The sequence below is a fragment of the Rutilus rutilus genome (genome assembly GCF_951802725.1).
Source record: "Rutilus rutilus genome assembly, chromosome: 7".
Classification (NCBI taxonomy): Eukaryota; Metazoa; Chordata; class Actinopteri; order Cypriniformes; family Leuciscidae; genus Rutilus; species Rutilus rutilus.
In genome coordinates, this window is record NC_140221.1 from 9815531 (window position 1) to 9830771 (window position 15241).

Here is a 15241-nt window from a genome sequence, read left to right on the forward strand (position 1 = left end):
TAACCTTTTCATTGCCATCAAAGTGAAATTACTGAACCTAAGCATAGGAGCCTGATAAAAATTCTAATTTAAAAGAAAAATGTCTGACGAACTTGGATGTTTTTGCATCTGAAGTCTTCAAATAGTAAATTGGTTCTCGAGAATAAATAAATTGTGAAGAATGAGCGGCATCTGGCAGTCAAAAGCGTTTAACCATCACTCTTGCCATCTGAATTTATTAAAAACGTAACTTAGATCCAGAGTAGATTAAGCAACATTCACTAAATGTGATCTATCCGCATTGTTCTAGAAAAACAAGTGGAACAAATTCACATGGAAAACATAGTCTGGATCCATTTGTACACATTTATTACATTTTCACAGCAGGTTCAAATACAGGAATGCCACCTACATTTACAGAACAAGAGCGCAGGGAGGAATTGTGGAGCTAATTTAATTACTATTACTACATTAAGATAATGGTATGAGACAATGAGCTTTGTCACAAAAAAAGCTGTTGAAAAAAATTTAAACTGTGTATACATCAATTAGATAAAACAATAACATCTGATTACTTATAAATTAAGAACATAGCATCAAGATACAGACAATCATACAAACATTTAAAGGTATCATAATTCACAAAGAAAGAAGCTCACTCTGATAAACCAGACAATACTACAGTTAACCAAGAGAGCTGAGACAAAGACTTGCATTGGATTATATCAAAGATAAATAAATGAAAAACACTGCAGGAATGTGTGTGTGAAGTACAAGACCCTTGATTGGTATATGTATCAATGAATATCTTTTTAAAATCGCAGGAAATGTGTTGCAAAACAGATAAGAAGTGTTTCATTAAGCAGTGTAGTCCAGCGATTGCTATTATTATGATTGTAACATGTGATATGTCCAGTAGCGGTCTTTGTCTCAGTGCTCTGTGGGCCTTTAGAGATTGTAACGGATGTGGTGGTTGGACAGAGCGCTTTATCCAGCGACGCGGTAATTGGCGTGGATCTCTGGCTTAATGTCGCACACCATCTTCAGCAGGTTGCCAACCACAGCCTCCTTGTTCTGCTGAAAACTGCCCTGGATGTGTTTCATCTTATCAATGGTCTCCTTATCCACCTCTACAGCAGAGTTTCCATGGGACCCTAGTGCCTGCAGGACCATACGATGGGACATTAACTTTATGCAACAGTTGTATTCAGAACTGATACTAATGCACAAGTATGTTTCTTTCAATTACAGTATGGTGGTATTTGGATCTGTAAGGGTTTCGCAAGAAGATGTGTGACCCCTAGGGGTCCATGATGGAACTGCAGAGGATTTGTTTAATGTACTTATTTATTGAACAATGTTGTAAAAGCAATAACTTAAAGGTGTGTATCACACTGATTTTACCAGGTGTAAGGTGGCCAAGTAAAACACATTAGCTCATTGCTTTATTTTAAGATGGGAGTTTTTCACCAGGAATTACAATGTTAAACAAAATATTTTTTGAATAATTTGTACTGATGGCTTCAACAAAAGCATATGCCATCTGTTAACATTCTCATAGCTCATAGATCTGTCTTTAAAGGTTTAAAAGTTATCATTAAAAAAAATCTATTCCCTTATGGAGAAAACGAGTAGGATTTGACTCCCGGAACCCAACTATTGGACAATATGGACGTCAATAAAACGGTGGAAGTTTTGAAATTATAACAGCAAGACATTATAACTGCCAATAACCAGACACTTGAAGCAGGGCCGGCCCGCGGCATAGGCAAATGCGAGTGAATTTTATTTATTTATATGTTTTTAATAATACTATTTTAAAACCATTAATTTGAAATTAATTATGAATGAATACTACCAAATAAAGCAAAAAACTAAACAAAAAAACCCTCCACAAAACCTTTCCTAAACCCCCCGACTCGGTCCGGCACATCAATCTTCCCCCGCCTAGCGAGTGCTTGAAGTGCGTCAGAAACAGAGAGCGCGCGATCAGTTGTTAGTAATTTGTTGTGTAGCGTCGCCTCTCGCCGCATCCAATGTAGACAGCATTGCTTTTGTTTGAGGGCGCTTAACACACTCAGGCTCCCCCGCCTGGCAGCTCGCGCCAGGTCTAGACGCGGTGAAAGTTCCTGATTGTAACGGATGGCCGAATTTACATGACACATTATAAATTAGCAATATAGTCTGCGATAGATACAGTGGCAAAAAGAAGAGAAGTGGATAAAAGGGGATAAAGACAGAGGTAAAGTGATGAACAGTTTATCTAATTGCATAGTAGTAAGATACTATAATTTAATGGCAGTTATTTTTACCTTAAACTTTATGCAGTTGTTCTGAGTTCTCCAGAGACCGCAGACTGTGTGATTTTGTAACAATCATGTCAGTTTTTAGACGCATTTTTTTAATTAATGTTTTACTCTACAGTTGTGAAGTTTTGGGGGGGATATATGGCATTTTTTTTATTTATTTGCCAAAATTAGTAATGATATTTATATACAGGTTTATTAAAAATAGCAAAGTTTTATGTAAATTTCACATTAAATCTATTAAAGCACTATAAAGATAATTGGGACTTGACTTGAATGCTAGATGTAATGCTCTTGCTATTTGTGTTTAGGCTGTAATGTGTGTGTGTGTATGTGTGTATATATATATGTGTGTGTGTATATTTATATATAAATAATCTAATAAGCTAAATAATCATGAACACAATGACGGTGTGAAATAGGCTGTGATACATGGGGCATCAGGTAAAATCTTGCCTAGGGCAGAAAATTGGTCAGGGTCTTGAAGCATTGCTCAAAGCACAACACTGAAATATCTTTTGACAAGATTTCACCCAGGTAAATACAGAAATACTGATAAGAAAACAGATGGATCCTTGAATCATAAAATGTATAATTCTCACCGCAGCCTCCTTTGTCTTAAACTCTTTCTCCCTTTGCAGACGGTACTGCTCAATCTCGGCCTGCGCCTCCTCTTTGGCCTGCTTCAGACGCCGATTCTTCCCTATTGAAAAAACATACACAATGCTCATAATAATACATTCATATCAGTGCCATAACTGTATAGACTACACAGAGAGGAAAAAAATTATAATGCAGTCAAATATTGCTCTAACAGGGAAATTCCTCTCTTGTATATGGGAAATAAGAGCCACCAGCAGAAAATCTCTATAAAAACAGGAACTGAGTGAATGTCCAGTGAGTCAATGTCACACTCCGGTAAAGATATTTAGTACACCTACAGTCATTATTTCCTTCACTATAATAAAGAACCATCCTGAAATCTCTAACATGAATAACAACAGAAATGTGCAAAATTCCTCAACAGAGTGAAGAGGTCACATCTGATTTCAAAGGCTAAAATGTGGTGATGCCGTATTTACTTTGTGTTTTAAACCTTTACAAACATCATCGGTGTAAATTGAATGAGCCATAATGAATACTTAAGGTAAATGTCAACCAATGGTGTAAAATCCATTATACAGGCTTTTCTATCGAGCAGCCTGTCACACGACAGAGAAGAAGAAAAAAACGGTAAACATTTCCATTTGGTCGACAATGGAAATAATATGATATAATAATAAGAGATATGTCATTTTATTTCATACACCTAATTCGTTCATATACCCCGATGTTATTTTACAGGCTAATGATTTGCTGGGCAGTTAGCATGTTAGCTAAGCGTCTGTCTGTAGCGTTGACAAGCAAAACGACTAACGTTACTTACTTTTACGGGCTTCAGCGACCTTTTCTGCGGCTCGTTTCTCAGCCTGCAGCAGCTGCTGGATGCCCTGAGACTGGCTCGCCATACTTCAGTAAGGGGAATATTTGAAACACTGCGGATGGAGATGTTTGGTTGTCCGTATCTCCTGCAGTGGAAGGTCGACTGAACGTCAGCTGACTAGCGTCACACTGGACCGCTGATGACAATCACGTGACTGCACGAGACTAGTAGCGTGTCATAATTTCACTCTACCGTTAGGGGACACAGGATGTCCACAGGATGTCGATAAAACTTTGCACTCACTGTTTTTAAATAGCCTAATGAAAACATAATAGGGGTTCAAGACCTATTGTAACTGTTAGGATTTTTTATTTTATTTTCGCTATAGCCTAATGATGTGAGTTTACATACTTGGCTAATGAAAACAGTTGTAGTCCTTATATAGTAATTTGTTATTAACTTCAAGTTTTTAATGTTGTTTATATGTCTATGTGGTGTTTTTAATATGCTTAAACCATGTGCAAATTCATAAGTAAACACCATTGCTGAGTATTTTCTGTAACTTAGTAACTGCAGTGAACTAGACAGTCTCAAAAACGCTGTTTGAAATCGCTGTTGTTTCTTACGTCACAAACTACCTTAATCAATAATGTAAACAGGCGGGCGAGCTTTAGCATGTCATAAACAAATTGTGGGTGAGTAAATGATGATAGAATTTTTATTTTTAAGTGAACTATTCCTTTTAATTTAAGTACTAAAGTAGCTCAAGTTAAATAAAGCGTAATCAAAACTATATAGAGATATTTAAGAAAAATGGAAAACACAACACAATTACTAAACCTTTAACAAAAATTAACCAAATGATTAAATTATTAAATTTGTTACTTGTTTATTGTCTGGATTTTTAGGCTTGATTTAGTTTCCTGTTTCTGATTTGTAGTTCTTTTAGTTCCCCTTCAATACTCCCAAAGACACTCACCCGTGTCTTGTTAGCTCTGTAAGCCCCAGTGTTTGCTATGTTAGTTTGTTTTCTGTATTCTTGTATATCTGACCTTCATGTTCCCTGGTGCTCGTTCCATGATTGTTGTTGAACAAACTCAGGGTTATGGGATTAGTTTTGAATTGACAAAACCAAACCAATCCAATCAGGTTTGTGGGTACCATGACACTGGGTGCTTCTCAATTCTTATTTGTGCATCCTCATTTCCTTTCCTCGCTTCTCAGCTCCACCCCCTGTAGGATGTGAGGGAAGGCTGCAAGGAAACAAATTGAGGACGGAGGAATCAAAGGAAAGCTTATTTGTATATTGGAAAATTCTTGATTACTCGAGCATCACTTCACTGCTTCATTAGCTGCACTCAAAGGATCTAAAATCTTAAAGTTTTGTTATTTAAGAAATTAATAAATAATAAAGATAAAGCAAGATGCCCTTTTGATATATGTGTGATATATGATTTATTTAAACTGCAAAGATAACGCATAAATTAATATTATTGTGACAGATGTGAAGGGGGAGGAGAATTTATACATGCGTCAGGTTTCTCGACAAGAAAGACTTCCGCATAGGATACACCTGTGCATCCTCGCTCATAACTCCTCTGGAAGCTTCCTCACTCCTTGTTCCTCGCCTCCTTGCGGTGCAATTAGAGAACTGAGATGTCCTTCAATATGGCTGAGCTCAATCGGTTTCCGGGTCATAGGATGGAGGACGGATTAGCGAGGAAACGAGGAGGGATATTGAGAAGCACCCACTGATAATTAACTTTCACTGCCATTCTTTTTACTGTATATAAATGATCTAAAGTCTGCTTGTTCATGCAGTCTTTTTTTATATGCAGATGATTCTGCGATGGTTGTTTCTCACAAGGATAAAAATATGATTGAAAACAAACTTAGCTCAGCACTTCTAAATATTAGCATGTGGATGGCTGATAACAGATTATCACTTAACTTAGGGAAAACTGAATCCATATTGTTCGGAACAAAGATAAAGTTAAAGAAAGCCTCCAGTTTTAAGGTCTTAGCTGGAGATATTGTAATTACTGCCAAGGAATCAATCAGTTATCTTGGATGTATGTTAGATTGCAATTTATCTGGAGTAGATCAGGCCCGTAAGGTAATTACTAAAGTAAATCAGAGAGTCCGTTTTTTGGCCAGAATATCAAAGTTTTTGGATGAAAAAACAAAGCTTATTCTGGCAGGAGCTTTAATTCAGCCATTTTTTGATTACGCATGTGGATCATGGTACAATGGTGTCACAGGGAACCTGAAACATAGGCTTCAGACGTCTCAAAATAAATTAATAAGGCTAATTTTAGACCTTCCCATAAGAACTCATCTGGAATCTTCCCACTTTGAAAGAGTGGGATGGTTGGAAGTTGAGGATCGCGTGTCTCAGATGCAGCTGGGTATGGTACATAAAATTGTTAATGGAGATGTTCCCAAATATTTTAGAAATTATTTTAAAAGAGTAAGTGAAGGTCATAGTTACTCCACTAGGGGTAGCTCAACAGATTTTGTACCCCCCAGATTTAATACTAATCTGGGCAAACAGTCTTTTCTTTATGCTGGAACTATCCTTTGGAACCGGTTACCTGGTACACTAAAGACAGTTCGAAGCATAGGCAGTTTTAAACAGGGTTTGAAAGTATGGCTTAGATGCCAATCATAATTTTTATTATATTATAGTCTATTATTATTGTATATTTTTCTGTATAATATGAATGAATTTGTTTAATGTATGAAAAATGATTGATGTGTGAATTGCTGTAACTTGTCCTTTCCCCTTGCCCTTATAGGGACCACAATGGAAATAAGTCTTTGGGCTTTATTGTGTTATCCCTGGCTATTTATGTATTTTAATGTATGATACAGAGTACTGTTTTCATATATTTTTTTTTATATTTAAGTGGTCAAATAAAATCAATCAATCAATCAAACTCAGGCTTTGACCCTGAGTTCATGGAGCACATGCACATGAATGTGTGACATTACATCATTAGCAAATAGCCAATCACATGCCTTGAAACAAGCAAAACTGCAATTCACTTCTCACAAGATAGTTAGCGCGATTCACTTCTCTCTTCTATCTTACTATATCAGTGCAAGTGAAAGTTATGAAGTTAAATATAGTTGATAATATAGGTATACAGAGATTTGAACATGTATGCTCACATGTAGTCATTTTTTTATTTTATCTATTGATTCTAAAGTGTATTTATATTACTGTTACGAGTTGGTTGTAATAAGTGCACGAAGAAGAAGAATCCAAAGGGAACAGGTTTTAATAACAAAAAATAGCAGGAGAATACAGGAAAGCACAACCAAACACTAATATAAATGAGGATGCACAGAGAAAACAAAAGAAACTAATGAGATGATTAGTAGGTGACTAATTAACCAGACTGAGGAACACTAGGTCACAGGGCAGAACCAAAAACACAATGAAACACAGGAGACGGACCATACATGTAACAGTTTGCCCCCTCCCGGGAAGGCGTGTCCTCGTGCAGTAAGCAGTCCAACTGAGGAGGGAGGGCGGAGGCTCTGGAAGAGGGCATAGAGCAAAGGAAAAAGAAAAAGAGTCCAGGGCAAAAATGACAGTCCATGAGGGAGTGGATGGTGGGATGAGCCAGGAGCAGGAGGAGCCAGATGATGCTCCAGAGACCAGCCAAGACGAGGCCCCAGGGCGGAGTCGAAGGCGGGAGGAGCCATGGTGGCAACTTGATGGAAGGCACCCTGGGGAGATGGAGCTGCCGAAGATGGAGACACTGGTGGAGATGACAGGCCGATGAGCCCACACGAAACCGATGGTACTGGAGACCGAGGTGGAGCGCGGTGACGAGCATCGGAGGAGTAACCAGGGAACCAGAGGACAGAGGCAGAGCCGGTGGGACCGAGTTTGAAGGTGGAGCCAGACAGAGCCGAAGGCGCAGGCAGGTTGACGCCTGACCAAGGCAGAGCTGGAAAAACAAGGGAGTCTGGTGGAGCCGTATGGCTGATGGTTTCCAGTGGAGCTGAGTGTGAAACAGGCCACGATGGAGCGAAGGGCACAGAGGCTGGAGGCGGAGCCAGGGGATTGAGCCAGGCTGGTTGCCTGAAGCACTGAGGCAAATCCACACATGATGTAGGAGATGTAGAGGGGCTGAAGGATACCAGCAGGGGTGGGGTCGAGGAACTGGCTGTTAGAGGAGGTGGGAGAGGGAGGCTGGGTGGGCATTCTGGAGATACAGGGGGTGCTGGAGATACCTCCCGAAACTAGTCTTTTATATCCTCCTCGAAAATGTCCATCAGTTCCTCAAATGAACCTCCAGAGGTTTTAACCATGCCATCCACAGTGCATATACATTCGAACTCCACTATCACTCCTTCTGCGACGCACGGTGGATCAGGCTCGTGGATCAGGCTCATCGATCATGGCAGGCCGGTCTACCTGGTCTGCGGTGGGCTCTAAAACCATCTCTGTTGGGTTGTTTGCTGGTGGTGAATGGGTGGTCTCTGGCGGTGCTGGAGTCGGAGCGGGCCTGGTGAGTTCTTGGCGGGGCAGACGGTGAACGGGGAATCGTTGCACACCAGCACTCACTCAACGAGCTCAGCAAAAGATTCCTGAGGACCCACACCGGGCAGGCGAGCCTTTGTTGCGCACAGGGATAATGTGTGAAGCTCACCAGATAGAGGAAACCACTTGTGTCGGCCTCAAGGCTTTTTTGCTCCTGCTCCAGGCATAGCAGTAGTTCAGCAAGTGAAGTTTTTGGCCATGTTTTTGGCCAGCAGTGGGCTTCACAATAAAGGGCTTCAGTGAGGGGCAACCTGTTAGAGAAAAGAACAGCACAGTGAGTGTTCTCTGTTGACGCAAACTGATCCACTTCTGCTGGGCCGAAAATGTTCCAAACCATTTTCAATGTCAGAGGGTGTAGTCTCCATTCTACTAGGACTCCTCCTCCTCTCGACAGCATGTCTGAGCCCGCACTTCAAACAGCCAGGGACGTGGACAGCTTGAATAGACAGGATATGTTGATCTGCCCACAACAGAAGACTTGTTGCGAGCTTCAGCAGGGGATGCGAGTTGATACCTCCTTGATGATTTATGCATGCCACCATAGTCTGATGAAACAGTCACACTGTTACGCCTCGTTCTTACATAGTTGTACTTTACCAAGGGGCCATTGCATCTATTTGCAGCTTACCAGGATGCGCAGCAGACCAGTGTGCCAAGCATGAAACAGAACACAGTCTTTCAGCCAGTCTATTAACTGTCACAGCTGCAGCTATCACCCATAGTATTCCTTGAAGCATTTCAAAGGGATGGTTTTCCGTAATTCAAACATTGTGAGTGCATGTTTTTTTTTGTGCAAATGTTTACCGTAAGACCCAAGCAATGAAGGTGCTTGATGATCACACGCTTGTGGCTGTTCAACGCATTCGGTGAATGAACAAGAACCACCCAATCGCCGAGGTAGTTCAGAACACACAATCAATCAAAGAGGGGAGAGAATCAAAGAGCGTTCATGTATCTTGTGAATGTGCATGATATGCCTTTGAATGCAAATCTCAGAGAGCGTCTGTGTCAAGGGGCTATCTGAATATGTTAATATGCATCTTTCAAAACAGTCCCCAGGGCGAAAATGCCAAAGGATCTGTTTCAGTGTGATCAATTTGAATGAACGTTTTGATAAAGCGCGGTTTAGCCGCCTTAGGTCTAGAATGGGGCGGAGTCCGCCATCCTTCTTAGGAAACAGAAAATAACGACTGTAAAACCCTGTTTTGCGCTCTGCAGAGGTTGTGATGTATCTACACACTTTGTGGATGTGTGTGACACGCTGAAGGACAGAACTGCAAATTAATATACTTTGTCAGTTCGAAGGCAAAACTCAGGAAGTGCCTGTGATGGGAGGCTTTCTGATTATGCAGTGTACAGTAAGACAGCTAACTCTGTCAGAGAACCAGCTTCTCTGAAACACACACACACACACACACACACACACACACACACACACACACACACACACACACACACACAGTCATTGCAAGTGGACCTTGCTGAGTCACCCTCGTCATGGTATTGCTAGGTACCGGACCTGGTCGAACACTTAGAAGCACAGATCCTAGAGAGGCACTACCTTTATCTTGCATTTCGTGAGAAGTGTGAAATTCTGCTCATGGGGTGCTTTGAGCTGATACAACAGAAATAACGCTGTTGGAACGTGGAGGTCTGCGAATAAACTGTAGCGCACATCCACTTATCACTGTAATTTTTACATAGTCTAGATGCCCGGCAGAGCCTGCCATGAACTGGCAGCGTCTGGACAGAAGCTGAAGCAACTTTTGCTCAGTACAGAACAGTCTGCTGCTTGAAGCAAGGTGCTGCTTTACTATGTAAGCGAGTGGCACACTGTGTTTTGACTTTATTGCATTTCTTAATTGGAAAGGCATAGTCATGGCAAAAGACTATCGGCTCCGTTGCCCAACATGCAGGGAAACGTGAGACAGTCTGAACAGATGTATGGATTTTACAGCTGGCTTTAACGAAAGCAGCAGTACACACCCTTACGGAAGCAGCAATACAGCTGTGGTTTATCATGAAAAAGCTATGAACGGCGACAATGCTGGTATACAGCAAAAAGCGCAAGTAGCACTATACACTCCCTCAAGAGAACAGCATCAACAGCCGTTGCTATATCATGAAAAGGCTATGAACGGCGGCAGCACAGATGTATGTAGAGGTTAGTGTAAGCAACACTACATGTCCTAATGAAAACAGCAGCACCGACTCTTGATCAAGCTGCCTCTGACGTGATACCCACGATAGCCAATGAGAGCAGGCAAGCTTCACCAACCAGATGTTGCGTGTCTGTATAGCTGAAACTTGACAGGCACAAACATGCCACGAAAGTGGAGTATTAAGAAAGAAGATCACTCATATTATTTTTTTCTCCTTTGTTTTCCTTCCCACCAGGAGAACCAGCTGATGACGTTGATCGTCCTCCATTTGTTTTTCTTCTCAAGTCACGTTTGATCTTGCGAGTCTCCGTGAGATCTCGTCTCACTGTGGAAATGTTACTACAATCGACAGGTGTGTGGTCTCGCGGTCCGAATGACTCTTTTAGAGTGTGCATTCGGAGGATTATAATGCTGAAAATCGGTTCAAACTGCCCTACCCTTGAGAACTGCGGTCTCACAACAGTTTTAAAATCTGTTAAGATTTGAAAATCGTCTAGTGTGTCCTAGGCCTTAGCCGGTGTTTATACAGTAATAAGCCATAATTTCAGGGCTACTTTGTTTATGACAGCTCGCCGCTAGGGCGCAGGGCTGATTATGTAAAGTAAGCAAGCTATTGGAGCTATTTAGGCTCTGTACAAGACAGAATGGCACTCTGAGACGGGGCGCTGTCTATATCGTGAAGATGCAAGTGTCATGCCCCATCGGGAGCTCGATGGGAGATCATGGAACCCGCACATGCGCTGCTAGACTTGCTTAATGTTATCTAGGAAGTTCTCGAAGAACTCACCGGAACGCTGAAGAGGATAGGTGCAGAAGCGTCGTCTACTATAGGGGCTGACTAAACACTGAAAGAGGCTTCTTGTATGCATTCTCTTGAAAGAGTAAGATTATGAGGCAATGTCGCTCAGTGCTGCCTTATATAGGGAGCAAGCCCATCCCTATTTCGCACGCTTGAGTGCCATTGGCCGTTGTAGAACAACAGCGTTATTCAAGGAGGTTTCTGTATTTCTTTTTGAAAGATATTTCCCCAAAGCGTCAGATTCCGGCACAATGTCGAAGTGACCAAAATCAAAAGGGAACCATGTTTTTTGGCGGACTGATTACCATCTGTAGTATAACCACAGTTCTACAAATACCATTGCTAATTTGTGGCTATTAGTTTAACCACAATAACCATGGTTTAACTTGGTTAACTGGTTAATTTTCGTAAGGGTAAAAAGTCCACGAATGTGTTCATCTAGGCGAAACAGCACCATCTAATGGACATTTTTATAATTACTCTGAAAACAGACTACGGATATTTGGTGTCCCAGACAGACAGACATCTGCTGAGCATCCATTTAATCTCAACTCACTGAGTATGAGGGAGTGACTGGTTCTCTCTTAAAGTTAAGTGTTTCGAAAGTGTATAAAACTAGGATGTTCAATCACTTCAGCAGTCGTGTATCTCGACAAGAACCGTTCTGCAGCAGCCTCCTACTCCTCCACACCCCTCGTGTCAATGACCAAAATGAACACCTGTCTGTCTTCTACTTTGAAATATATACAGTAAATGCAGTAATACTCATTCTTGACCACACACACGCACAGACACATACACATTGTTGCAGGGCTCGGAGGGTCGTGCGGTAAACGTCATAAGCCTGTGGTAGCACTGGAGTGAGCGGAAACCCCTCCCGAATCCCAACTCAACTCCTCCAACCCCAGTCAAAGAAAAGAGGAATACCGAGGAATCAGGAAACAAGGACAAATACCACAATACACCATTACAGTAAGCCAATGAACTATTCTATCTCATACGCAATTTTTTTCTCACGTAAATGACGTCTAGTGTGCCGCGAGTCTCGGTTATGCGCGTTTGTATTCAATTCCTTTGCTGTTTTTCCAAAGGAAAAGGCCAGGCAGCATTAGCAGTGCAGCGCTAGCAGCGGCTAACGTCCCACAAGCACAGGAAAGCCAATGAACATGTTCAGTAAGCCTATAAAATGTGTTCTGCAGTTTGTCAACTGTCAGTAAATGTTATTTGTGGTGATTATGGATGTGTGAGTTTGTGTTATATCTGAAATCAAAGAAAGAGTCGCCCGTCACTCTTCTTAAACTTTTGACAACAGCGGTACGATAAGGGACCAGATAAACTGCGGTTTATTCACATTGACCAGTTCGAACAATCGCATATTATTAGTATGTAATGTTATTCTGTCAGATTGTGTCACATGTGCATTGTGGAGGAATGCTGAGAAGGGCTTTGTGCATAAGGAAATTGGTCATCCCATTGAACAATGATTGGGATTTGGGAAAGATCCTTTGAATTTCCTCTTTTATTTAATTATCATAAACTATTTGAATTACCCTTACTAAACATTACTGTAGTTGCACCATGGTACAGTTATGGCATCAGATCTGATGTATAGTAGCGCTGAATTTTATATTCAGTGTTTTGTGTATAAATACAAATATTATTCAACCATCTTCTGGTTGTCAAACGTTCATGTCCATCATTCTTAATTTAAAGTCCAACAAAAAAGTGTCCTTGTGCTGGCTTTATTTAAAATAAATTCCACTTGGTTTGATATTTGTTATAATACAATGCATAATATGCAGTATAATGCAATTCATCCAGTTATGTATGACACGAACCAAGTGTGCAAATATATTTTGTGGCCACTATATGCCTAGAATGAAAATGTACTCACAGTCCTTTTGCTTATTCTCACTATGTTTTAGTTCATTTCTGCCATTGACAACTGGGAGTCTATGCTAATGTTTTGGATTTGAACAGTGTTTTGGATTTTGAGCAACATGCTACTCATTTCCTGTGGGAGAACTGTCACAACCACTGGGATGAGATGGCAGCAATTATTAAAACATGTGGTAAGAAACATCCAGAGCACATTTAACCTGAATTGCAATTGAAGTACACACTTGTATGGGTCTTTGATCGCCATTATGTTATTGTTAGCATAAAGCAATCGCGGTCACGAGAAGAAGCTGACTTTGTTTACATGTTATGTTTGGTGTCCTGTTCTTCAGACGCTCAAATAAAGGACTCACATCACATTCCTCTGCTAGTTTGCTCTGAAGTGCTATTCAAGCAGTTGTGCCCCCACAGAGCTGTTCTGTTGCACACAGCAAATCCTTGTTGAGCTAAACTCCCACTGATGTGCATTAACCAGCCTAATTGTGTTATGGGTGAGAGAGGATTATACAGCACAGTGGTTATTTTACAGCTCTATGATGTGTTTTCACAGATGGACCTGGCTTTTGCTTTTGAGCTGTCATTGAAATTGGAATTGCTATGTTTTTTGGTATTGATTTCATTATTGGTTTTATTAAGCTGGTTTCAGACTTGGTTCGATTGCTTGGTCGAACCCCCTCCTTCTGCCTCTGCAGGTTTCACATTGTTAAATATTTCACATTGTGTGTATATTGCACAATGGTCAACCAATAGACTTACAATTTTTTGATTGCCAATGACTGACGATATATTAGAGAGCAGGGATAGAAAGCTGTTATAATATTACACTATTTAGTTTTTTTTTTTTTTTTTTTAAGATAGTACATAGCACATGCTGCAGAGTCATTTATATTTATTTTAAATAATATTTACTAAATTAGAACTGCATCATTTGTGAATGAATCAATATGCAGAAAAATTGAAACCTGTGAAATAAAAGATTGAAGGAGCATCTTCTTGATTCTGTAGTACTATAGGATTTTTCTCAAATAAAGACATTTTAAAAAGCATGGACAAAAAGGAAGTAAATCTTGTAAGTCTGTCCACTGGAAATCATATTTTCTCAAATAAAGAACAGGTAGCCTACACAGTGAATATGACAGTGGCCAACTGGATATAGAGCAGCATGGTTTAAAATCAAGAATTTAAAGATTGTTGCTCATGTTTGTCCAGTGACAGCAGAAATCTCCTGTCCAAATCCAATTCACAGGGATGAATATGAGAAAGTATTATAGCGGTGGCCTTTCTATTATGAATAATGGAATGCAAGTGCTGTAATACTTTTCATTTATTGCTTTCTTTATTCAACCTTTTTCTGAACTGTTAGCCTAAACAAAGACAGTAAACTAATAGTAACTAAGCCAAATACTGGGCGATATATATTGGTCGACCACTAGTTCGGACCAAAATGTCTTATAGAGTTATTGTAAAGGTAGGTTTATCCAGGGTTCCCACGGGTCCTTGAAATCCTTGAAAGTTTGTGAATCTGAAAAAATGTTTTCAAGGCCCTGGAAAGTTTTTGAAAATAAACATACATAGTATGCCCTTGAAAGTGCTTGAATTTATTTTGTGCAATAAGTTTTCTGGAAAAAATTCCATATTCACTCTGGTCCCCTAATGTGTTATTTCGCCAACACTTCATGGCCTATACTAGCTTGCTTGATTTACACTAGTTAAGTGCATTTACGCGTTACATTCAGGGTTATTCCTGCATAGAGAATTATGAGGCGGCCGCCTCCGTCAAATTCCGTGCTGCCTCCGGCTCGCGACAAAACTCGGACAGACAGTCACATGGTCAGATACACTTTTCCCAATTCCCACCGTGACGGTTCTGTTGCTGTTACCGCTTGTGTCCATTCTCAAACTGTATAGTTTGCCGATAGTGCTGCGGGGATCGCGGATAATCCGCGGGTCGGGCGGGCCAAGTAATACAAACATTCCATTCCAATTAATCGAGGGTGGATGACAAATAAATCATTATAATGTGTTGAGTTTAATAAAGACATGGAACTCTCATCACGGTAAAACACAATGAATGTGCGTGACTCTTTTACTTTCATTTTCAACAACGTTATTCTC

At 40.5% G+C, this 15241-nt stretch overlaps 2 protein-coding genes across 4 annotated transcripts in view; one reads left to right on the top strand and one right to left on the bottom strand.

Moving 5' to 3' along the window:
• Positions 1 to 325: 325 nt before the first annotated feature.
• On the bottom strand, positions 326 to 3971 carry atp6v1g1 (ATPase H+ transporting V1 subunit G1). Its single transcript, XM_084413355.1, has 3 exons — positions 3712 to 3971; positions 2888 to 2988; positions 326 to 1140 (listed from the first exon to the last, which is right to left on the bottom strand). The coding sequence occupies exons 1-3, from the start codon at positions 3791 to 3793 to the stop codon at positions 967 to 969; spliced, it is 357 nt and encodes a 118-aa protein (XP_084269481.1). The 5' UTR covers positions 3794 to 3971; the 3' UTR covers positions 326 to 966.
• A 7718-nt stretch (positions 3972 to 11689) lies between these two features.
• Positions 11690 to 15241, top strand: part of fer (fer (fps/fes related) tyrosine kinase) — a 44855-nt gene continuing 41303 nt past the window's right edge. The window contains exons 1-2 of one of the 3 annotated variants that reach the window (XM_084413763.1): positions 12118 to 12199; positions 12319 to 12400. The gene's annotated coding sequence lies outside the window, so the exon portion shown is untranslated. Of the gene's footprint in view, positions 12200 to 12318; positions 12401 to 15241 lie in introns of all 3 variants that reach the window. The other 2 variants (XM_084413762.1, XM_084413760.1) reach the window with 2 other exon arrangements.